The following is a 24,118-nucleotide window of genomic DNA, read 5'->3' on the forward strand; positions in this document are numbered from 1 at the left end:
CCTGTTGGAAACACAGGCCCGAATCTTTGACTCTAAAAAATGTTTTACTTATTAAAATTTTGTGTCCATTTCTATTATTATGTCCAAATTAGCAAAAGGAGACCTTTGTGGCTGGCTCCTTAAGATGTCATATTACTGTACCACTAACTTGAGGTAAATAAATAACTTTGCAGACTGATTGTGCTACAGTCTGTTTATAGAGGAGAATTATTCATCGGTATTATTTTTAGTTACAAAAGTTACTTTACAAAAGGAATGCTGCAACCACAGATTTATTACTTTTAAGTTTTACAAGGTCAACTGAACTAAAACTTGACACTTCAATTAATTATTCTTTTCACTTGCTGTCTCAGTGTGATATGGCCTTGTAATAAAGTTTAGCAGTCTTGGCTGTAATTTGTATTTATTCTGTTAAAAAACGGCTTACCTCTGACAAGACAAGTGAGAAGGAGGCACCCTTCCAACAAGGAAAATTATATAACTGTTTCCTTCTAGTTTTTTGACTTAAAGGCTTTGAAGCTTTTCTGTGGATGACTGTTTCAAAAGAGAGAAGAAATAAAGGAGAAAGTTCAGTTTGTTAAATCCAGCAACAAATAAACAAAACTGTGGATAGGAGCTAAGAGATGGAAAGATAGAACACTGTCTTTCAAACAGTTCAGGTTGTTTGGACTGAACTACGTGGTGGTTAGAAATTGTGACCTTTTGTTTCCCTTTTTTTCCCCTTCCCCATTATGATCGGTATTTTCTTTGTTAAAGGGAATTATTCCACATATTCTGCTTTCTAATTTTTTTTTTGGTAAAGGCTGTGCAAAACAGTTATCTTTTCCCAGTTCCTTTTGAAAAGATTTGATGATAAAGCTTGATGTATTTATAGGCCACTCCTAAATCCAGGTAGAAAATGTTGCACAAAATACCTACTTGAGAAATGTACTGCTGAACCGTTTTCCCTAATAGGAAAAGAAAAAGTAAGTCAGGTACTTACATCAGCAAAAAGAAAAGCTTTAAATTAAATGAATCCACCCTCTTCTAGAGCAAGTGGACATGAAACTAACATTCAGTCGTTACCTCTTTGTTTGTTTGTTTGCTCTTCTTTTTTCCAGAGACATTCTAAATCCAAAGGATGTAATCACTGCCCAGTTTGACAATACAAACTCCAGTAAGGATTTCTGCAGCCAGTCTTGTCTTTCTACATATGAACTGAAAAGGAAACCTATTGTTACTATTCATACTAACAGCATTTCAACAAAGTGCAGCATGTGCCAGAAGAATGCAGTGGTAATTACAAACTTCTTTTCCATTTGCATTTCCTTTAGGTCAGGACAACTCGCTGTCTCAGGGATGAACATACATATTCTTTCTATCCTTGTTAAATATTCTTTCTTTTCTTCCAGATTAGACACGAAGTGAATTACCAGAACGTTGTACACAAGCTCTGCAGCGATGCCTGCTTCTCCAAGTTCCGCTCGGCTAACAACTTGACCATGAACTGCTGTGAGAATTGCGGAGGATACTGCTACAGTGGCTCTGGCCAGTGTCACATGCTTCAAATAGAGGGACAGTCAAAAAAGTTCTGCAGTTCAACATGTGTGACGGCGTACAAGCAGGTATATTTTGACAGAATATTAAAAAATATGTCTTTCATTAGGTTTTGGGTGTTTTAAGAAACACCTGATTTATGAGTTGATTATTTCGGTTACTGCCTTGGTTTGAGATAAATCCTTTTGCCATTTGCTGCTTAATCTTTGCCCGAACATGTTGCTCTGTTTCCCTCACCGCTGCACTGGTTCCCAGAGGATTCCAGTGGGAGAGAAGTGGAACCACTCAGCCGCAGTCCACAGGGACTTTGTTCAGCCTTTGAGATGCTCCCTCTTGGAGTATTCTCTATTAAATTGTAGCATTTGAATTCAGTGGAGAGGAAAAGTAAAAATTAGTTGATCATTTTGATTTTAATTTTTAAACTTTTAATATTTTAATTTTGATTATAATGGACCCTCTTAAAGAGCTGAACAGTTGAGAGAACCTTAATTTATTATAATAGCTCAATTATTTTGGACTGACTTACTTTAATGCAATTACTTCAGGAAAAATTGCCCTCTGATAAGATAGTGTAACTTAATTTTGTGACTTGACTCTGCTGCCCCATTATTTAGGCCTCTTAGGCCAGGAAGGGCCTAATGAATTTTAAAAAAAATCTGGTTAAAGTATTTCATCCAGAAAATTACCTACAACATTAGTTGTCCTCTGAAAGAAATCTGGAAATTAAATTAAATAAGCTGGAAAGGAGAGGGATTTCATGCTGCTTTTGCATCTCACACCAAAACCCCATATATGTTAGTCTTCCTGAAAATACAGTACGTTCAAAGGTTGTAAGGCTAAGTCTAATATTTTTTAATTGATTTTTAAACAGCATTCAACTTAATTGTCAGATACATTCTAATAGTTTTGGCGGGTTTGTGGGTGTTTTTAAATCCTGAAAACATATACTCTGTTCTGTCCTTCTGTGAGGATCTGGAGGAGTTGTTGATAGAACTAAGTGCATTTTTAAGACTCATAATAAAATGATGTAGTGCACTAGTTCTCAAAGTTTTTTCCAAACTTAAAGATCTTAAAAACTTTCCACTGTTGTAAACACAGAAAATGCGTCTATGAAAGGTGGGCTTCTTTTTGTGTCTTTGAAAACTGTCGTTATTACTAGGAGATATATCTCTTCTCCCATTTTGCTACCAAGTACATCTTCAGGGAACCTGCTTCTCTCTGTCTCTTGTGTTCCCATCTGTTAAATGGGAATATTGCTTACATCCAGAGCTGATGTATTAAAAATGATAAGTAAAATGTTACTTCTCAGCAAAAACGTTGAAGTTGTCTGCTATGAGGTGCTTGTTACGTGCTATTACAACACGTAGCATTGTTTGCACTTGGAGGCCTTCGCCCTGACAGCCTGGGTACTGTTTAAACTGGCCTCTAAAGGTAGCACTTACCCTGAGTGAGAGATAGCCCAAGTCTCGGGTGGTCAAAGTGTGAATATAGCTGGAGAACTCAAATAAGTATATCTGCATCATAAATAGTACAGCTGTAAAGTACGTGCTGTTTCAAGTGTACCAGCAGTCACTTCTATACGTTTTATATGTTAGCATTTAATTTCCAGGTTAATAAAAATACTGAGTTTCAAATGAATGATGGATTTGCATGTTTCCACAGAAGTCAGCTAAAATTACACCTTGCACACTGTGTAAATCTTTGAGATCTTCAGCCGAGATGATAGAGAGCGCAAATAACTTGGGAAAAACTGAACTGTTTTGCTCTGTTAACTGCTTGTCAGCATATAGAGTAAAACTGGTTACTTCTGCAGGTAAGTTTATCCTTTTACTTCTTCAGAAGCATCATTTCACATAGCTCGTATCCAAACTTAATTTGTCTTAAAGTTTGGGAGGGTGGGAAGTGGCTTTTTTGGGAGGGTGGGAAATGGCTTTTCTTTTTAAAGGTAGGTGCTGAGGTGGGAATAAGGACTTTCTACCATTGATAAACCTAACAGTGACAGTACAGCCATTTCAGCTTTGTTTTTAGAGAGCTTAGACACTATAAAAAACCTGGATCTATTCTCTGCTCTTGCAAGTGCAGCTGGGGAGTTTCCCAGCTAGACAAATCCACTTCTGTGGACATATGCCATACCACCGCTGTGACTGTTCTGCCCCTTGTTCACCAGGGTGATTAGCTTAGTTACCTCTGCCTAATGTTGCATTGAGCTCGGCAAACGTAATTGTAAAATAGAAAAATGCTTACTGACATCCTAGGGATACTGGGAGATTAATTAAAGGATCTGGCAAGCAACAAGCACTGCAGCTGCGGTGGCTGCTTATGAATCTGTAGAAACTTGTCTTGGGCTTCTGTATGTACCTTGGCTTGTCATTCAGACTCTGGTTTTGTATGCACAATGCAAAATTAGCTGCAATACAACTTGATGTTGCATAAATCACTTTTTCTTCTCTGTTTCACCCTCAGGTGTTCAAGTTCAGTGCAACAGCTGTAAAACTTCAGCAAACCCTCAGTATCACTTGGCTATGTCAGATGGGAGCATACGCAATTTTTGCAGCTACAGTTGTGTAGTAGCTTTTCAGGTGTGACATCTAGGATTTCTTCTTAGCTGAATTAACAGAATAATAAAGAGATAGTGTAAATATCTGGGATGTCGGGTAGAATAAGTCCTACTGTAAAATAAAGTCTGTTCCTCCATTTGTTTTCTGCAGAATTTGTTCAACAAGCCTGCAGGAATGAACTCCTCAGTGGTACCTCTGTCGCAAGGTCAAGTCATTGTAAGCATTCCCTCGGGGGCAATGGTATCAGCAGGTGGCACCAGCTCGACTGTGTCCCCCAGCTCCGTGAGCAGTTCAGCTGCAGCTGGTCTACAGAGGCTGGCTGCCCAGTCCCAGCAAGTCACTTTTGCCCGCCCTGTTGTAAAACTCAGGTGTCAGCACTGTAACAGATTGTTTGCAACCAAACCAGAACTGCTTGACTACAAGGTAATAAAGATGAGGGCTTTTCAAGCTCATATTTCTCAACAGAAACACGAGAAATTGTAGCTTTTATGCAATGGTCTGTCAGTACTGATGTTGCTTACTATGAGCTGCTGTGGGAGGAGTTTGGGACTGCTTTTGGTGGTGTTTAACCGTTATCAAAATTAATACTGATGCTAGCAATTTGATCTTAAAAACAGAAAAAAAAACCCTTCCAAAAAAACCCAAATCCTATGATTGCCTGGCTAGGTAAGCACATTCCTGATTCTTGGTCCCAGAGCTGATCCTTTTAATTCCAGGAGAAAGCACATTGGTGAGGGCTTTCTGCAGAAAACTGTTCTGTCTTTGTTATAAAGCTAAATGGGGAGACTTATTTGCTATTGTTGTCTGTTGTTGGTTACGAAGGGTATAAATACGCTTTTGATTTTTATTAACAATTAAAATGTATTATCTGGGATGTGAAACATTGAAACCAAAACATTCTGGCTGTGTTGCAGGGTAAAATGTTCCAGTTCTGTGGGAAGACCTGCTGTGACGAATATAAGAAGAGGAGCAGTGTAATGGCAATGTGTGAATACTGCAAAATTGAGAAAATTATCAAGGAGACAGTGCGATTCTCAGGCATAGATAAACCATTCTGTAGTGAAGGTAAGAAAGGGCAAGGCTATGTCTCAGACAAATCAAGTCAGAAGTGTTTTGCCTTAAAATTATTGGTGATACTAAGAGAAACCTAATTGTTACAAGTTAGAAAACTTCTTTAGGTTTAGAATCACAGAACTTTGTTCACACTTTACATTTTAATGGTGTGTTTCAAGAAATTATTACAGACATAGCTAAATACAAGAACTGGAAGTGCCGAGCAAATGTCATTTTGATATTGATGGGTTTTTTTGCTGTTTTCTCTTGTTTTAGGTTGTAAACTGCTCTATAAACATGACTTGGCTAAGCACTGGGGAAATCACTGTAAAATGTGCAGTTACTGTTTACAGGCTTCCCCCAAACAGGTCCAGAGTCACTTTGGGGGGAAAATGGAGGAATTTTGCTCAGAGGAGTGCATGTCTAAATTCACAGTTTTGTTTTACCAGGTAAGCCATATTCTCACATAACATCCTCTAGAATATCAACCTGTTAGCAAGTGAACTTTTGTACATTAGGAGCTATGTGAAGTGCCTGTGGCTGACTTCTGTGTCCGTGGAATATATTGCATACATGGGAGAGATGAGTAAATCCGTCTTAGCTTTTGAGTACCAGTTTTCTATATAGAGAAAACTTAGTATGGGTTGTGGGAAGACAGGCACTGAATGTTCTGCTGCTTTGTGTTATGCTGCAAAAAGGATGCACCCTTACAGATTTCTTTACTGAGCAGGGTGCAGAGGTTTTTATACACATACTCTTTGTTGCTGTTTACAAGTGCACTTAATTTCTTCCTCACTGTGTTTTCCTAGATGGCAAAGTGTGATGGTTGTAAGAGACAAGGTAAACTCAGCGAGTCCATGAAATGGCAAGGGGAGATCAAGCATTTTTGCAATCTGCTTTGTATTCTGTTGTTCTGTAATCAGCAAAGTGTTTCTGACCCTCCACCCCCAAACAGCACAGGTAAAACAGGCTGGGAATAGTATTGCCTTTTGGTGTGCATGACAGTGATATGAACCTTTATTTGGAAACTCAATTCAGTAAACTTTTTAAGATAATCTTCTACTGGGGGGGGCTTGCCCATTGCCATTGAATGGGCTCAGTTTTAGATCTCTCTCTTACTTCAGACAATTTCAAACTTCGGCAGGTATGAAATGCGATTGCTTCATATACCAAACCTAGATTTTGATTTTAAAGAAGATGAAACAAAAGCATTCGCTTTTCAATCACTTTTATAAACCAAAGGCCTATTTTATTGGGGTAAAATATACTGGTATCTATTGAAGACAATGTTAAAGCTTGTCTCCTGTACTTGGTAACACATAGCTAGATATGGTAGAATGTTAATATTCATTTAACAAAACCAAGCAGTGAAATTAGTAGACTTAATGGTTGTAAATACATATATGCACTTAAAATAGCCAGTTCTGTGTAGTCTGTAGGCATACGAAGTGTTACCATTTCTATGTCATTAAGTGTTGTTTCTTCAAGTATCAATGCCAAGATTAATGTGCCTTGTAGCTGTTTTCTTGCTCATTATTTTAGCAGATGGAATGGGAAGGAGGGTGGGAATGAAGCCCACGGGAATAGGAACTGTGAGCTTCTGTAGGGAATGAAATGCAAAGGGAGGAAAGGCAGAAAGGCCCACAAAGGCAGGAAGAGGAAGTAAAACAAAGGGCAGAAATAGCACTGATTCTAAAGAGGGGCGTAATCTCCCACTGAGTGATGGTGACAGCAGCATTAAGGCACCCAACAAGCAATAAAGAATATTGACTGAAATTTTATAGTATGCACCAGCTATATTCAACTTTTCAACTTTGTACACGTCTGCTGCTTACATTGGTGGGAGCTGTTTTCCCTGATTAAGAGTAATATATGAGTAACTTTATACTTTCAGGCCATAACTATGCCATGTGATGCTCCTGGTCTTGTCATTTGGCTCTTAGTAAGGATAGGAAAATGTACGGTGGGCCTGCTTCTCCAGAAGTGTGCCTGCAACTCAGCTGAGGCAAGTGCAACGCCTTTGCAAAACTGGTCTCCAGGCACCTCTCTGAAATGGGGGCTACTGGCATAATGGAGTGCCTCAGGAACAGTCTTTTTTGATGAAATGTGATAATTCCTGGTAACGAATGGTGCTTTCAAATGGAAGGAACCTAAGAATTTCTTGAACTGTCAGAGCCTCATAAAATTTGCATCATTTGTTATTTGTCAGGATCTCAACTGTGTCCTACACTGCATGTGTTCAGTATCGAGCACAGTGAGGCATCCAGTGCTCTTGTCTCCTGAGTGCTGCTGCAATACACGTACTATTCCAAAGAGAAAGCTGCTTTCATAATATGGTGAACTTCTGAAATGTTTCAGTTACTGGAAAACAGCTGAAGTTTGCTTGTGGAACCAGCTCCTATTTAAACCAAAACACTGGACTTTGAGACCTACGTCCCCTTCTCATACAGCAGGCTTTTTCATTCGGAGATAGATCTGGAGGGTGGGTGTTGTTTTAGAAATGCTGTTTTATAAATTATCTTACTGCTTCTTTTAATTTTCTTCTGTCTGCTCTGTCCAGCAAACCTTTCTATGGCACCAGCTTCCTCCTCAGGCCCTCCTCCTTTGAGAAAGGACTCAACCCCTGTCATAGCAAATGTGGTGTCCCTTGCAAGCACCCCTGCTGCCCAGCCTACGGTGAACTCCAACAATGTTTTACAGGGTAAGACTGCTGACTAGGATGCCTATATTTTCAAATCTCTGTTCCTGAACATTTATATTTGCTCAGGAATCTTTTCCACTGAGGACAGCAGCCACTTCTTCATTACACTTCACATCAGTGCAGATGGTTACGCTTCTGTCCTTCCTTTACCTAGGTATAAATAATAATTAACATTTATGTATGTACAGCAGGGAATGGGGTTTAATGGGAATTCTTTTTCTTGACCTTGGCAGGGTATGGTTTATGGTCCTTGATTATGGTACACAGGCTGTTTTATGGTTTTTTTCTTCACAGGTGCAGTCCCTACTGTGACAGCAAAAATAATAGGAGATGTAAGTTTTACGAGAGACTCTTTTTTTCTCACTTTCACCCAGATTGTATCAATAACAAGTAAAGTAGCCGAGAATTTTGCAACATCATTTTGTAACTGCTTTTCCTGGTTGTGATTGTGATTTAAAATCCATCCAGCTTGCAGACGCTTTTTTAAAAAATGGATAGAACATGTATGGTATGAAAGTCTTTTTGTGTCCACTGACAGATGGATTAGATGTTTTAAGACAAGGCTTGTCATATTGTAGCTCTTGAGATGGCTGTAGTTCTCAAGCAGTTTCTGTGTGGCTTCTGTACTTGAGGCTACCTTCTGTGCCCAGCAGTGGGATGTGCTGTCAAATGGACTAGGATGGGAGGAGGGGGACCGGCGTGGGCTGCTGGGACTGACGTGACCAAGCTCTTGCAGCTTAGCTCTCCTTCCCCACTACTCAGTGTGGTAACAGAGCTGTGGGGAACCATTGGCACCACTTACCTATGAATAACTCCTAGAGTTCCTATTCTTAAGCCCTTTAAGATATGTGGTGTACATCTTGCAACTCTCTTCAAATATGAAGACTGTGTAGTCTGGAAGACTGACACCCTTGCTTTTCGCTGAAGTGCCATTTGTGCATTAGAGTATGATGAGTTTTCCCTAATGAAATAGATCCTGTTATTTGAATGCATGCCTGAAAATTACAGTTAGCAGGACATGAAATTAGCACAAGCATGAATAGTCAGTCTGTGTGTAATCAGGAAGTGATAGTGATACTGCCAGCATTTGTGCTCATTTTTTTCTTCTATTTCTTTCCAGTGGTTTCACATCATTTACTGAGTTTTTTGGGTATCTGTATCAGCCAGACTTTTAGTCATCAAAAGTATCTTGATATAACTCCTGTTTATATCTTTGCCATCAGTAAGATTCCAAGGTAAAAAGTTTGTAGAGGTTATTTGACTACAGAAACCAAAAATTCTTGCAGATTTATTCATTGCACTATTAACAAAAAAACCCCCACGCCTATTGTTTGATTAAAATAAATTGAGGTGAAGACCAGAAAGCACTGAATACATTAGCAAGCTGTTTTTGCAATAGTTTTTAAACGATCATTTTTATCAAGAAGGAGAGTTTTAATTTGTTCAGCCTCCCATAGTAGAGAACAAATGCCAATCTTACGGTATCCTCCAAACCTGTACTGACTCAGCCCTCATTTGTATTTTTCCAAACAGGCTAGTACTCAGACAGATGCCCTAAAGCTACCACCATCACAACCACCTAGGCTTCTAAAAAATAAAGCGTTACTGTGCAAGCCAATCACACAGACTAAGGCCACCTCATGCAAACCTCACACACAAAACAAAGAATGCCAGACAGGTATGTATCTAATCTCCTACCCTTTTTATAAAAGTCTGTATTGCATTTGAGAGAGTAATGCATGATTTATGTAACAGAATATTTTTGAATGTATGTTAAAATCTCAACTAGCTTTCAGATTGTTGTACAGTATATTCCAAGTAGCTGTTTGCCTTACAGATAGCAACATTTGGTGTTCTTTGGAATCCATAAAGCTTCATGCGTGATGAATCTTGAGATTTGCTTTAACTCATGTTTAGCATCCTGCAGTTGTCTTAACAATGGGGAATTAACTGAGTGGTTAAGTGACATGCAAAAGGCTATGGAGGGAACTTGTTTTCCTGAGGACAGAATTTGTGAATTCTTAGGTCTCGCAGCTCAAGCCACAAGAGCAAACTCATTTTAATAAAGTGCATGATTTTTCAAAGGTTATTTCAACTCTTTAGTTATTAGATAAGATACTAAGAATCTCTTGAAAGTTAAGGCCCTATTTCTAAGATAATTTCTTTAGATTCATATTTGCTCGAAGCTCCCTCTGTGGGAGGGCTGGGAAGGAAACAGAAGCCCCTTCAAAGGCTGTTACATAGTCCAGATTGCCACTGAGGAGTGCTTTTTTCATCATTGTTACTATAGAAGGAGCTTGGGGCGTCTAGCCTTGATACAAACCTCTTGGTGAGGAAGACGGAAGTGGGAAGACTATAGGTTTTTTTTTTTAATGGTACCTTCTTACAGTGTTGTAGTTAGTTGTGAGGTAATTGCACTAACACACCATTTACTTGGATGCAAGCCTTAGTATTTAATACTTATTTCCACTCTCTTCCTTTCCAGCATTTTGTGTATATAATCACAGTACTGTTATTTCCAAACTGTAGTATCAGTACTTGCTACAACAGTGCTAAAGTGAAAGATGACTGTGAACCAAGACCCAGTGCTGTGCACACTGAGTTACAAGCAGAAGTCCAAACAATTATCATGGACACTCTGGAATGTACTGGATAGTTACATGGTTAAACAATTTTTGTTTTGTTCTATTTTTGGTATAACAGAAGAAGAAGAAGCTGTTAAACCCCAGATTGTTGTGGTGCCTGTTCCTGTACCAGTGTTTGTGCCAGTGCCCCTTCACCTCTACACTCAGTACACACCAGTTCCACTTGGGATGCCAGTACCTGTAAGTTACTCTTCAGTTCACTAGAGAAGTGATTTTCAGTCCTGTTTCTGAACAGGACGCAGAGCAGTGTCATTGGGTTTTGTCACTAGTTGTGCCAGTGGTATTTGGAGTCCTTGAAGCCATTTCTTTCCTTGTCACATAGTGTTTGGTTAAGCACCATCACACAAAACTACCAATTTTTAGGGTTGTTGTAGAAATGAAACAAGTTGTCCAATCTGGAGTTATTTTAAAACAAAATATAGTAGTCCTAAAATATATGTGAGATTAAATGAGAGGAATCTCCTTTGTGTATTTGCTGTTTCCCTTCACCCCCAAACATGCTCTAATATTTTCCGCATGTTCCATAGGTGCCAGTTCCCATGCTCTTCCCAACTACCCTGGATAATGCTGATAAGATCATTGAAACTATTCAGGATATCAAGGAAAAGATGCCCACAAATCCATTTGAAGCTGATCTCCTTCAGATGGCAGAAATGATTGCAGAAGATGAGGGGAAAGAAAAAACACACTCTCATGGTGGTATGTGGCATTTTTAAAAAGGAAACTAAATGCAGTGAGATTAAGGTCCTCTCATCACGGAAGATAGATAGAGAAACAGATGTAGGACCTGCATTGGCTGCTTCCCAAGTATGCACGCCAAATTAAATGGTCCTCTTATCTTACCAACATTTATTTTTCATAATGAAAGTGTTCATGCAAGTAAAATGCCAACCTAGACAGGACTATAATGCTTATCTCATGTCTTAGCAATTTTGATTACTTAATCTTAAAAAAAGGAGGCCTTCTGGGAATTCAGCTGAACTGCATGTTTTGAGATAATTTTGCCTCTGTGTACAATATTCTGTTCTTGGTTTTGAAAACATACTTTCTTTGAAGATTAATTTACTCTTCCTCCATTGTTCCCATCCCAGGTGCTGGTTATAGCCGCACCTTTCTGCAGGTTTCATCATTTCACAGAGGTTTATCAGTCAGCGATCACTAGAGCTATGTTAGAACATAGAACAGCCTAGAACCCATGTTAGATATTGAGCGCTGACAGTGGTTTAGAAGTCTTTGCATCCCTGTCACTGATCGTAGGTGCCGACTTGACTTTTGCTGACAGTAACAGATATACTAGAGGTAGTAATCTCCAGATCAGTACATCATGCATTAGCAGGAGTCAAAATCAAGAAGACAGTGCAGCTGTTTTACAAGAATATTTTCCTATCAGGATTTTTATGGTGGATTCTTGGAGCGTGATGCAGGTTAGAGTGTGTTGGATAGTGATCATCCCATGTAATAAAAGTGGAACAAGCTGAAAAGAAATGAGCGAAATATCTTACTTGTCTACAGATGACTCAAAGACGGCAATGGAAACATTTGGAAAAGCAAACATGGGTTAGTTCTGCATTTCTGTTTCTCCCGTAACAGCGTGACCAAGGTAGAAAGCTGTTAGGAGAACTGTAGCGAAGACACGTGTGTTACTGTTACAGCCTAATACATAGCCTTTCGGTGTTCAGAGTATTTTGTATTAGTTATGTAAGCTGTGCCTCATTTGTAGATACAGATTTCCTTCTTTTTCTAAAGGATCTCAAACATCTGAACATGAGCTCTTCCTGGACCCCAAGATATTTGAGAAAGGTCAGTTAGATTGTTGTGGTGTTTTTGCCAATGGTTTTTGATCCTGCTGTATCTTTTCTTGCAAACTCCTCTTGTTGTTTGCCCTTCTCTATAGCATGTGGTATATCTGATCACTCTCATTGCAGACCAAGGTAGCACTTACAGTGGAGATCTGGAATCGGAAGCAGTGTCCACTCCACACAGCTGGGAGGATGAGTTAAATCACTACGCCTTACGATCAAATGCCCTGCCAGAACCAGATCCAGAACTGAAGCAGTTCTCCAAAGGTGATGTGGAACAGGACCTGGAGGCTGATTTTCCATCAGGTCAGTATAATGAGAAGAAAAATGCATTGTTGTATAAAAGTACACAGTTTTCTGAGTAAGCATTGTACTGGCAGCTTGCTTAGGAAGGGTATGCGTTTTCCTGTAGTAAAACTGGATATTGAATGCTGCAGTAATATATCAGCTCTACTAAGAATTAATATTTTTGAAATATTGCTGGTATCTTTAAAGACAGCATTCTACAGAACCCACAGCAGCAGTAGCAGGTAGCCTTACTTGACTCCTTTGAATTTATCACTTCTGTGTCCATAGGTGTAATCCCTGTGAGTGGTGCGTAAGAACGTAAGTTGGCTGGAATAAGTACACCCACTGTTTGGGGGGGCTTTTTTTCTCCTTTGAGAATTTACTTCCTTTATACAGAATGTATATAGATTGCCTAATTATTCAAAGGTAAAAGCATTACTTGAATATACAAGTATGTTTGCCAACTGTAAGTTATTCCATAGTGACACTCCTACCTGGGCTCTTAAATCTGGTAATTAAACTCTTAATTGTGTTGATTTGACTTCAGACTCATTTGACCCCCTGAGTAAAGGACTGGGTTTGCATTCGCGTTCACGAGCAAGACGGAGACATAGAGATGGCTTCCCACAGCCAAAAAGACGGGTAAGAAAGTACTTCTGGAACACCAGTTCCTTGCATTTGGGGTAATAACGTTATATGCATGCTTATTTTCAGAAGGACAAAAATACTGCTCCAGGGTGAAAATGAGACCTCAGTTCAACTGCAGTGTATATTTATTCCTGTTCTGCTGTATAAGATTTTTTTTTCTCCCCCTCTGCAGCTAGGTAGAATAAATGCTCTTTTTAGTGCAGAACATCTTTTAAATGTGAATCATTTAAAAAAAACTCCAAAGAGATGTCTTTTAAGTAGTGTCATAATCTACAGGAAAGAATAATTTTTTTCTTGTGTAGCTAAAGGGGAATATATTTCTGTGCATATTTATCACAGTGAGAATGACTGATTTTTAATGCATCTTTTCTGTAAAATGTGGTTAATATTTGTCCACATATTAAAAATACATATATATCCATTCAGATTGTGAGAGGAGGATTTTGTTACCATGTCAGCATAACAGACTTTTTATGTGAAATCAAGTTAAGCATCCATTGATGAAGTGCTTACTAAATGTTTATTTGTTTTGATTTGTTTGTTTGCCTGTAGGGACGGAAGAAGTCTGTAGTTTCTGTAGAGCCCCGGAATCTGATGCAGGGCTCCTATCCAGGTTGCTCTGTTTCTGGGATGACCCTAAAGTATATGTACGGGGTAAATGCCTGGAAAAACTGGGTCCAATGGAAAAATTCACAGGAGGAACAAGGGGACCTGAAGTTTTCAGGTAAATTTTTCTCTCAGTGGAAACAGAATACTTAGTTGAAGAGCCCTTGGCATGATATGTTGTTCAAATAAAGATTAAGATTAGATATTACTGAGTTTTAAAATACCCATGAGTGGAGAAGAGATTTCATGGAATACTGTCTTACATCTTTTCATGCATTTAAAAATCGTAGCTATTACATTTTTAATTGACCTGTTACCTATTAAAACAGGCTCTAAAATACCAGATTTCTTTTCAACATTAGAACTGTTAGTCTTTTAACCTTCACTTTGTGTTCATTTGCATGTAGTAGTTCTTCATTTGTAGAAGAGATGCTTTATGCAGCTGCAGAGCTTTCCTGAGCTATTATCAGTCTAAATTGACAACACCAGCTTGGCCCCATCTTCTTCATCTGTAGCTAACACATTCACAAAGTATTTGTTTCTCAGCATAACTTTTTGCTGTAAAAAAATTGTGTGCTACAACGTTAAAATCTTAACAACTTATTTCTAGGCTGCACAGCTGGAAAGAAACTTGTCAAAAAGTCTACCCATTCTTTGCTGCAACCTGCCTGAAACGAACTTTAAAAGCATGAATTTTTCCTGTGTCTCACTAGGGTGATAGATAACAATGACAATATAAATATCAATTTTGCTTATTTTTCTGGTTATGGATTATTTTATTTGTTTTTACAAAAGCAGAGCAGTCCTGGCATTTGGCAGTGGCTAACTCCCCTTTTCCCTGGTCTCAAATCTGTCTTACATGCTTGCACTGAGAGTTTTGTGGGCAAATTTTCAGAGTCAAGCAGAGAATTTAAGTAAGGAATACAACTGAGCTTCTTTGGGATGGTGGGGAAGAAAACAAACTAAATACTTCTGCAATGTAAAGAACTAGGCATGGCAGGGCTTATGTAAGAAGGATCCCCAAGGGAAGAAATTTAGCTAGAATGAGATCTGCTTTTTCCTCTCTTATTTGGAATTTTTGTTCTCATTACATGAGAGCAGCTGGTTTTTGTTTTCCAGAAGTAGAGTTGTCACATGAGTTAATGTGTTTTCTTCTTCTAAGGAAGCAAATATTACAGTCAGTTCCAGGAATCTGTCCACCCTCCCTTCTCAGAAAGGTTCCCTGCCTAGTCCCAGGCAGGTTCTTTGTAAGGTGTGAAGCAGGCAAGCCTGGTAATTTCATTGCAGATCCTTTGATTGATCGATTCCCTGATTGCTCTGCTTCCTTTTCCGAATCCCATGCATGTCCTGTTAAACTCTTCATTCCTTCTCCCTTTAAGGAGTCAAATATGCTGCACTCAACTCCAGTCCAAAACTATTAGGAAATGCTCAAGATCTTTCTCTCACTCAAAATTCCCCTGAGTCCAGCTATAGAGGTGAAACCTCTTTCCCAACCCTATGCTGCCAGCCTCCGGGACATGCAGCCATTGCCATGCCACCTTTTGAGCCCAAAAAGCTCTTTTTTGAGCTCAGCAGACTCCCTAACATTTCAATCTCTTACCTTTAAATACCTGCAGCCTTATTACTCAATTGCAGCATTTATACTGGTCGCACATGCAGCTGGTTTGGTTTATATTGGCCAAGTCCTCATTTAATTGTTAGCCAACAGATGGGGAATCGTTCAGAAGTTTAGTCATCCGGGGTACTTCATGTACGAGAGAGAAGATTTAATAGTTCTGCCTACATGAAATAATAAGGAATGTGTGAAGATTTAATCTGTTGAATCGAGTTAATTTTTTCTAATAATTTTCTTTGCCACAGTTTGTCCTGTGAAACTCAAGGAGGACATTCTCTCATGCACTTTTGCTGAGCTGAGTTTTGGCTTGTGCCAGTTTATTCAAGAGGTGCGGAGACCAAATGGAGAAAAATATGATCCTGACAGCATCTTATACTTGTGCCTTGGAATTCAGCAGGTAACTCAGAGAATTAGGGTATTGCTGAGAACATACGAAACTTGCTATGCTTATTTACGTTTTATATCCATAGTCCCATCTAACTGCATGGTTTTTGTAGAGGAAGCAATTTTGTGCTTTATTCTTAAGTCTGTCTTAATCACATATTTGACAAATTTGTGACCTTTTTATGATCAGAATGAACAGGCTTCTTCTGTACTTGGGAGGAGTGTGGCATGAAGGGCTAGGTGTTTCTACCTAAACACAAATCTTTGGGTTTGGTACCTTTTCAGTCCCTTTTCATGTATAGGAAAAATTTGCTTCTCAGAATTATTTGCTTTATAATGTAGTGCTTTAAATCTAGAACAGTTGCACAGTGTTCTTCTAATAAACAAGTTTACATGGAAGAGGTTACCCAGCAAAGCCTGAGCTCCTTCAGTCGCTAGACAGATACCTTTTGTGTTGGCAGTATTTACAGAAAAAATACAATGGGAATAATTTCATTATAATTAATAAATGCTAAGAGTAATGTACCAAGTCCTTGCTACCTGCCTTGCAACAGTTGCAGTACAAACCTAAGACAATACTAACTTCTGTTTAAAACTCTACATTTAGTATATTTTTGTTAGGGGCATTTTTTTAGAATAGCCTGCTTATTCCTTTCCTTAAACAGTCATTTGGAGATAAGGAGTCAAAAGCTACTCCTAATGAAAACCTGTCATTTGACTAGGCAAAGCTACTTCTAATGTAAAACCTGTCATTTGACTAGGCATGGAATTACCTTTTTTTTCCTTGTTTTCTGGCTATGCTTGAAAAAAAATGTAGAAAGAGTTAAAAATTCAGAGTGCAGTGGATAAAGCCTAGAAGTATCAGCAGTTTTTGTGTATTCCAGTTTTGACTTATTTATTGATACACACTCCTGACTTGCAGAAAAAAAATTTTAACTCCTGCTTGACAGGAATTTGAGGGACTTGCACCTTGATGCTTTAAGTTGAGCTATTTCAGCAGCCTAGCGCTGGGCCTGTATCTATTGTTGGGAGGTATTAGCATGTGAAGTTGTTTTCCACAGAAAAATACTCAACACGTTTTCTGGTTTTTATAGGCAGGCTTTTTTCAAGAATATTTAACACTTAAAGAACGATGATTTTTCAGAAAACAGCTCTAGAGCTGGGAATATTAACAATAATTCTTGGCTAGATCTCTCATTCCATACTGGGGAGTCCCAGTCCCTGCAGAAAACTTGATATCTTACTGAAGGTTTCAACAAAGTGGTTTGCAACATAAGACACTGGAACATAAGAAAGGAAAAGAATCTGATGTCCTGTGTCTTCTCTGCACTGTTAAATAATCACAAACTGTATGTCTTCCTTTTTTTTTTCTCTTGTAGTACCTGTTTGAGAATGGTAGAATAGATAACATTTTTACCGAGCCCTATTCCAGGTTTATGATTGAACTTACAAAACTTTTGAAAATCTGGGAACCTACAATTCTTCCAAATGGTAGGACAATTATTTTGTTTTGTGTAGCTGCATGACAAAGCCATATTATAAATTAATATTTTCTCAATGCCGTGAAGAAGAATGTGATCTGAGGCATTTACATTAGTCTGTTTCTCCACCATGTAATTGTTTGTGGTAGACTAGCATCCTGGATTTTATGTCTGTTTCTACCAGTTACGGATTACACTTAAATATATCTTTGCCTCTGATCAATCTCTCGACTCCTTTGCCAGAAAGGCTTCCCATTCCAGTAGTCAACGTGCTAGTTCTCTTCCCTCAACTTTTAGCTCATCTTTTTTGAATACAGATAGCCAGAATTGTCTGTAGGGTTTGCGATGAGTTACTGTAAATACCGTGTACAGTGGCACTGGTATTTCCCTATTAGTACTGGAAATACTTCTGAGGGATCTGAGGATCACATTAGCAAATCATGGGAATCTTGTCTTGGCTCCTGGATTCCAAGTTCTTCTCACCTCAGTCACTTCCAAATTAAGAGTTTCCAAATTCTGCAGATATTTTTAATTGGTCTTCAGGTACGATCATGCAGTTTATAAAGCTGGACACCAGCCGTATTAGTATGTGAGATCTTTTTCAGAGTATCAGCGAAACTTGAGTGACATTGGCAACTCCATACATGTATTCACAACTGTTTTTTCATTTAGAAAATGAACTTTTTCTTTAATACAGAAATAATCTGGTTACTTCTAGACTGCTGCATTGAGGGATGTGGGTTTTTTCCCAACAAACCTCTTACAAGCACCCGTATCTTCTTTTCCTAACAGACTTACGATAATCACAGTGGGCTGTTTGTATATAAAGATGGTAAATTTTAAACTCATGCTCCATGTCTTAGGAATTACACATTTTTGCAGTTGGCTGACTGTGATTTAATAGAGTGAAATTAGAACTTGGTGAGGTTCTGCTGGTGTCTGCAGTCTTCCTTTGTATCCTCTCTCCATTCCTTAGGTATTGGAAGATCATGCTGTTCCGCAGCTTGGTTCTCCATGCTCCCTCTTACGTTTGTGCATGCAGTGTTCTTCGTTTTATTGGAATTACAGTTGCTTATGATAGGTCTGAATTTGATCTGATACGCAGTTTGTTAATATAGAAGGTCAGCTGAAAGAGGATTTACGTGAATCTCTGGCAGAATCTGCCTACTTAATTTTACTCATTTCTGCCTTCCCACCCGGCTCATGTATGAAGTTTTCATTGCTTTGGGAAGATTCTGAAAATCTGCTAGATTAGACACAGCTTGTAAAAGCTCTTAATTTGTAACTGGAATACGGGGAAAGCCCTAAAATTGCATAAATAACTCTGCTGTTTTTTCTTTGCCCGTTGTTTCTAGGTTATATGTTCTCAAGAATCGAAGAGGAGCACTTGTGGGAATGTAAACAGCTGGGTGCATATTCCCCTATTGTTTTATTGAACACACTTCTATTCTTCAACACCAAATACTTCCAACTAAAGAATGTCAGTGAGCACCTGAAACTGTCCTTTGCCCATGTTATGAGACGCACCCGAACTCTGAAGTATAATACTAAGATGACATATTTACGTTTTTTCCCACCCTTTCAAAAACAAGAGGTAGAATCAGGTGAGTGCTTTCTGATCATCTGAATTTTGGCAATCATGTTTATGTTGTCTGCTCCTTTTTTCTAGAAAGGACTGAAGAGAAAAATATTATGCAGTAAGCAGAGTTGTGAAGATGCTGTTACCCTGTAGATTTTCAAAATTTTTTCACTCTAGTAAGGTTTAAAGAGAAATTCTGCGTGACCCAAGGTGTTCAGTAAAAATTTATAAAAGAGGTGCCACACGTTTGGCTGCAAGCTTGTCTTTTATACCATCCTAGGCTAGCACAAAACTTTAACTACTGCATGAGTTAAAGGCCTTTTCTGAAGCACTTTTCTCTGGACTTCATATTCTTGAGGTCCAGAACTTTATCATGCCCTTTTAATGCCCAGATTTGTCCTAGGTCTGTGCAGTGAACACACAAGGCAGCCCGAATGATGAACAGCAGTTTTAGGTGAAGCTAGGGGCTTGCTCATGAGCAGGGACTATCCTGACCTCGGAGGCGAAGAAAGACAGATTTTCCTTTGTGGTTATTTTTTGGTATTTGGAAAAGGAAAGTCTTGATCGACTGCTTCAGTTAATAGTTCCGGTGTGTTACGTGAATTCTGCTTTATTAGGAAAAATTATATCCTCCATATTTTTCTGATAGATACTAATTCTTGTTGGTTTTCTAGACGAGCCATGGGCTTTGGACAGCGTGTAGCATACGCAGTCTTTTGCCCCTCCAGCAGATCAAACCATTTGACTTGCATGTGACAGATAATCAGTTCAAGTAGTGTCCTTCCGTGTGAGGCACAGTCCCATCACTAGGTGCTAGGCTAAGCGACTAGGGCTTTTTCTTGAAGGCACTGTTTTTCACTGAACTTTTGTGATGCCGTTTTTGTGTATCCAGATAAATTATCTGTAGGCAAAAGGAAACGCAGTGAAGATGAGGAGATTCCAACAGCAGTGGAAATGGCTGAAAATACGGATAATCCTCTGAGATGTCCAGTCCGACTTTATGAATTTTACTTATCAAAATGGTAAGTGACAGAACTTGATTTTTGGTCTGTAGACTGGAACAGGCATTTGGGCAAGGTTCCTGCTCAGACCTTTTGTACCTGTGCTGCGGGCTCCTCTCTCCGGTTCCTGATCCCTCAGTGTGAATGCAACCATGACTTCCAGCATCAGCACTGCTGTTAGACTCAGCAAATAGGTAGTATTTGTTACTGGTCTTGAGTCAAGATGTATTCTTTAAATACCTGTTTACACATCCACAGGGTGTAAAGGTAAACAAGGGGCATTACTATAGTGACCGTGGCTTTCTCATCTCCCTTCATTCCCATACAGGATCCTTCTTTTGAGAAGATTATAACTTAATACCCTGACATCATGTTCCTTGTGAAAGAGGGTGGGAAAAGTGTGACTTAGGTAAAACTGCTGATAGCTTTTGCCTGCTGAAATGTGAGATTAACTTGTTATCAGGAGTTAGAAAGGAGACTGTATAGCAAGGACATAGATATAAATCATTTTGTCTCCTCTTGTTTCTATATAAACTTCAGTTAGATCGTTGAGCAGGTGGAATGTAATGTTCTTCTCCCTTCCGAGAAAATACACATGCAAAATGAAACAGCATCTCATTAGTGTCAGTTAAAACTCAAACAAATCACTCTCAAAAACGCACCTACTGAGCCTACTACAAACAGTCCAGTTACTTAGGCAAAGGCATGCCTGGCAACTGTCCTGACTCTTTGTCTCCCTCTGCTTACCTTCCTTGTCTTTACTGCGTATCATTAGAAGGAACTTTTAGCTGTCCTTGGGCTGGGAAAACATCTTCATGCTCCTCACATATCATAGCTGAGCCCCCGCAGTGGTGCAAGCAGCAGTAAAAAATCACTTTTCTGTTTTAATGTGAATATTCCAAAGCCAGGCAGGAGCGATCCTTGCTCTAGAGGGCTTTGTCTTCCTCCCAGAGCCTGAAAGCTGCCTCAGAGCCACACGGTCAGTCGTTCAAGCAGATGGGCTTACTGTTCTGCACCATAAGTAGGCAAGCTAGGATTTAGTTTTGCTAGCTCTTGGAACATTCCATGTGCCAAAGTGTGTAGCAATTCTGGAATTCTAGAACCGGTTTCATTTGGAGATTGACTGTTCAGTGCTTCTATCAATCATATCACGATGCTAGTACCATTAATTGGATGGAACTATGATTGAAGAACCACATCTGTAAAGAAGTCACTGATTTTCTTTGTTTCTTTATAAGCAGCTAATGCTAAATGACCTGGAAACAACCGTTCCCTAAGTTGAAGGGAGGAAAGCGAGTCACTAACAAAAAGATTGGAATTCAGCTGTTTAAATTACAGTGCTGTCATCTCAATGTAACTTTCATTTTCTTCACTGTTTCTCCTTAGCGTTTTTGTGAGTAGGACTGTTAATGCTGCCTCCTGCTAATGTGCTCTTCCTTTTTTGCCGTTGGCAGTTCTGAAAGCGTGAAGCAGAGAAGTGATGTATTTTACCTTCAGCCTGAGCGCTCCTGTGTACCCAATAGCCCCATGTGGTATTCCACATTGCCAATAGACCCAGGAACCTTGGACATCATGTTAACACGTATTCTTATGGTGAGGGAGGTACACGAAGAACTTGCCAAAGTCAAATCAGAGGACTCTGATATTGAGTTATCAGACTAACTGAAGTGGGATATTTTCCTTTGAATACACATCAGAAGCACCAAACTGTGAATACATCCAGCCTTTGGAAAATGTGTATCAAATAAGCCAAGATAATGTCACCTACAGGCATATTTTGAACCACAGTGGATGTACAAACTGGAACTGGAAGGAAGCAAGCTGTGTAAGCTGCAAAAAACAACGTCCTGTGGCACCGATAAATCTCTGAACAAATTCAAGATGAACCTATTTGAGTGGTGCATAAATCCGTTATCTGTTTAGGATTTGAAAAAGTTGCAAGATATTTTTAAGGAAAATGGTTGTGTAAAATCTACCATAATAATGTTGGGCATGGAGAGCTAGACTGTGGCTCACGTGACGTCTCAGCCTGATGGCTGGCAGTCCTTGCTGCCAAAGGACACGTGGAGATCCTAGAGCTCTTCACGGGGGCGAGAGACAAAGTGGTGATATTTAGACAGACACCTTCCATTATAAATACACGTACACATATGCTTTTGTAATTTTTTTTGGAACTGGGATCAAATGTTAGGAAGGCAGAAGCCGCTGGCTATCTAACTGGAGAACGGTCTGGCTGCTGTTAAAGGGTCACACGAGGCCAGAATCTAGCTCTCGGTCCAGGCTGACACCAGGTCTAGCCCTGTTGAGTCTTCGATGTGGAAGAGGTGCTGTAGGTCAAACTTCAGAGTGGTCGTGTTACGGGACGAACATTTCTGGGGTATGTACAGGAGAGTGACTGTCCTGGGGTATGTGCAGAAAATCCCTTACCTAGCCCAGTAGCTCTGCAGTCTGTCGATATAATCTAGCAAATACTGTGGTGCGCGGAAATTGTTTCTCCCTTAAGGCAGCTTTCCTTTCTCCTCTTTCCCTACTCCTCTGTTTTTGATTATTTTGTAAGGCGAATTTGGAGGGCCTTGTCATTTCAAATGAAAGATACATGCACTCTTTCTCTTTCCACCTTTGCAACGCGTGCAGTGTTGTACAAAGGATGCAGTATTACTTTTGACAACAGAACTGTGGTAGAAAATTACCATATGTGTTCTTTTTCCCACCCCACCCAAAGAGATTTAGTCATAGTGTTGGAAATGGAAAGAAATTTTTTTAAGGCTTGGCTGTTACTGCGTCTTTTTGAAGAGAAAAGCTCCCACATTGTGTTTAGAGGACAGGAGATTATCAGATGCTGTCTGTACCTCCGTTTTCTCAACCTACAGATATGTGTTTCTGATGACCAGTGGTCACAAATTCATTGGAAACCCGAACTATTTTTAAAGAAGAGAATTGTATGGTTTTTATCTAGCTCTGGTCAGTTATCCATCGTGTAACAGGGGTCTGGTATTTGATCTTGTCACTAAAATTTCAAGAGATGAAAATCAACAGCCTTGAATTATATTTCCTTTTTTTTGTTTGTTTTATTTGTTTTTGTTTTTTAATTATTTTTTTAGCAGTAACAAAAGTAATTTAACAAAAATAAAATCAGAAAGTAGTCTATTGACGTTGTGTACTCGGTAGTCCTGTCCCTGCCTGTAACAGATTTCACTGATGTATTTTTTAATACAGAAAACTATGTGAAAAGTAAACCTGCCCCTGATTCTGTCTGATCAAAGCCCATCTGTGTCTTTCATTTCTGATCCAAGATACTGCTTGCTCCATGTGCTGGCCTAGCACTCCAGGGGGAGATGTTTGGGACATAATCCGTACCCTGCCAGTACAGTATCCCGGCATTTGGAGGCTCAGGGATGCTCCCACAGGCTGATTTCTTGTTCTGTGAACACTAACCCGTCCCTCCCCATTGTTCTATTAGACAGTGACATAGCAGGCACGCTACTTTGGATGGGGCTGGTTGATAGAACGTTTCAGGGAAAATAAAACCATTCTGGAAAGATGAGTGTATAAGTCTGTAGGGGATAAAAAATGTCCGAGCTGTGTCTGTTGCACACAGGTGTGCCCAGAACCTCGATGTCAGGAGGAGAGGGAAAGGATTCGGGAATGCCTGTGTTCATCCCCTAGAAGAGTGCTGCTGTTCTCAGCTGGCTGCCTTTGCCTGCTCCCTCCTTCCCTGGCTGCCCCCAGGAGCAAGGGGGCAGTTAGGACAAGCTGTTGGGAGGGCAGGCTTCCGTTGGGCGAGGGTTGTCTAAAAAATACCACATCTGAGTTTTCCCTTAACAGAAATATTCCCATCGAACAGCAGTATATTAGTATCTTAGGAGAAACATACTCATTTTTTCTTTCTCTGAAGACACTCACTCCTTGTCTGTGAACACTTCCACGTATGTTATTTTTTTCCAGGTCCTCAGAACGAAAGATATTATTTGCCTTTTATGTTCTCTCAGCAAGGAAAGTGAAATCACTTTTAAGCTTGACTGGGTGAAAACAAAGTTGTTAAACGTTTTGCTAACTCCCGTTTGCTTCGTGGCTCTGAGATGAGAAGGGTTTCAGTGGAGTTAAACGACACAGTTCAGGACAAGTAGTTTTAGTTTCAGCTTCTCTGGTCAGACACCATCAGTTAACAGGACAAGTAGTTTTAGTTTCAGTTTCTCTGGTCAGAACCATCTGGAGAATGCATTT

General features: G+C 39.4%; 1 protein-coding gene across 5 annotated transcripts in view; it reads left to right on the plus strand.

The window, feature by feature from the left end:
- Positions 1 to 23,130, plus strand: part of ZMYM4 (zinc finger MYM-type containing 4) — a 43,802-nt gene extending 20,672 nt beyond the window's left edge. For 3 of the 5 annotated variants that reach the window (XM_055800111.1, XM_013297144.3, XM_055800110.1), the window contains 22 exons: positions 1,101 to 1,275; positions 1,392 to 1,604; positions 3,199 to 3,349; positions 4,000 to 4,115; positions 4,245 to 4,517; positions 5,009 to 5,159; positions 5,424 to 5,596; positions 5,957 to 6,107; positions 7,708 to 7,848; positions 8,143 to 8,180; positions 9,382 to 9,526; positions 10,552 to 10,673; positions 11,021 to 11,192; positions 12,240 to 12,293; positions 12,419 to 12,598; positions 13,128 to 13,222; positions 13,781 to 13,952; positions 15,695 to 15,846; positions 17,213 to 17,324; positions 18,670 to 18,918; positions 19,786 to 19,915; positions 21,349 to 23,130. In XM_055800111.1, the coding sequence (XP_055656086.1) occupies positions 1,101 to 1,275; positions 1,392 to 1,604; positions 3,199 to 3,349; positions 4,000 to 4,115; positions 4,245 to 4,517; positions 5,009 to 5,159; positions 5,424 to 5,596; positions 5,957 to 6,107; positions 7,708 to 7,848; positions 8,143 to 8,180; positions 9,382 to 9,526; positions 10,552 to 10,673; positions 11,021 to 11,192; positions 12,240 to 12,293; positions 12,419 to 12,598; positions 13,128 to 13,222; positions 13,781 to 13,952; positions 15,695 to 15,846; positions 17,213 to 17,324; positions 18,670 to 18,918; positions 19,786 to 19,915; positions 21,349 to 21,556 (3,373 nt within the window). In that variant the 3' untranslated portion in view covers positions 21,557 to 23,130. Of the gene's footprint in view, positions 1 to 1,100; positions 1,276 to 1,391; positions 1,605 to 3,198; positions 3,350 to 3,999; positions 4,116 to 4,244; positions 4,518 to 5,008; positions 5,160 to 5,423; positions 5,597 to 5,956; positions 6,108 to 7,707; positions 7,849 to 8,142; positions 8,181 to 9,381; positions 9,527 to 10,551; positions 10,674 to 11,020; positions 11,193 to 12,239; positions 12,294 to 12,418; positions 12,599 to 13,127; positions 13,223 to 13,780; positions 13,953 to 15,694; positions 15,847 to 17,212; positions 17,325 to 18,669; positions 18,919 to 19,785; positions 19,916 to 21,348 lie in introns of those variants that run through there. The other 2 variants (XM_055800109.1, XM_055800112.1) reach the window with 2 other exon arrangements.
- Positions 23,131 to 24,118: the final 988 nt, after the last annotated feature.

The sequence above is a fragment of the Falco peregrinus genome, chromosome 3 (genome assembly GCF_023634155.1).
Source record: "Falco peregrinus isolate bFalPer1 chromosome 3, bFalPer1.pri, whole genome shotgun sequence".
NCBI lineage: Eukaryota > Metazoa > Chordata > Aves > Falconiformes > Falconidae > Falco > Falco peregrinus.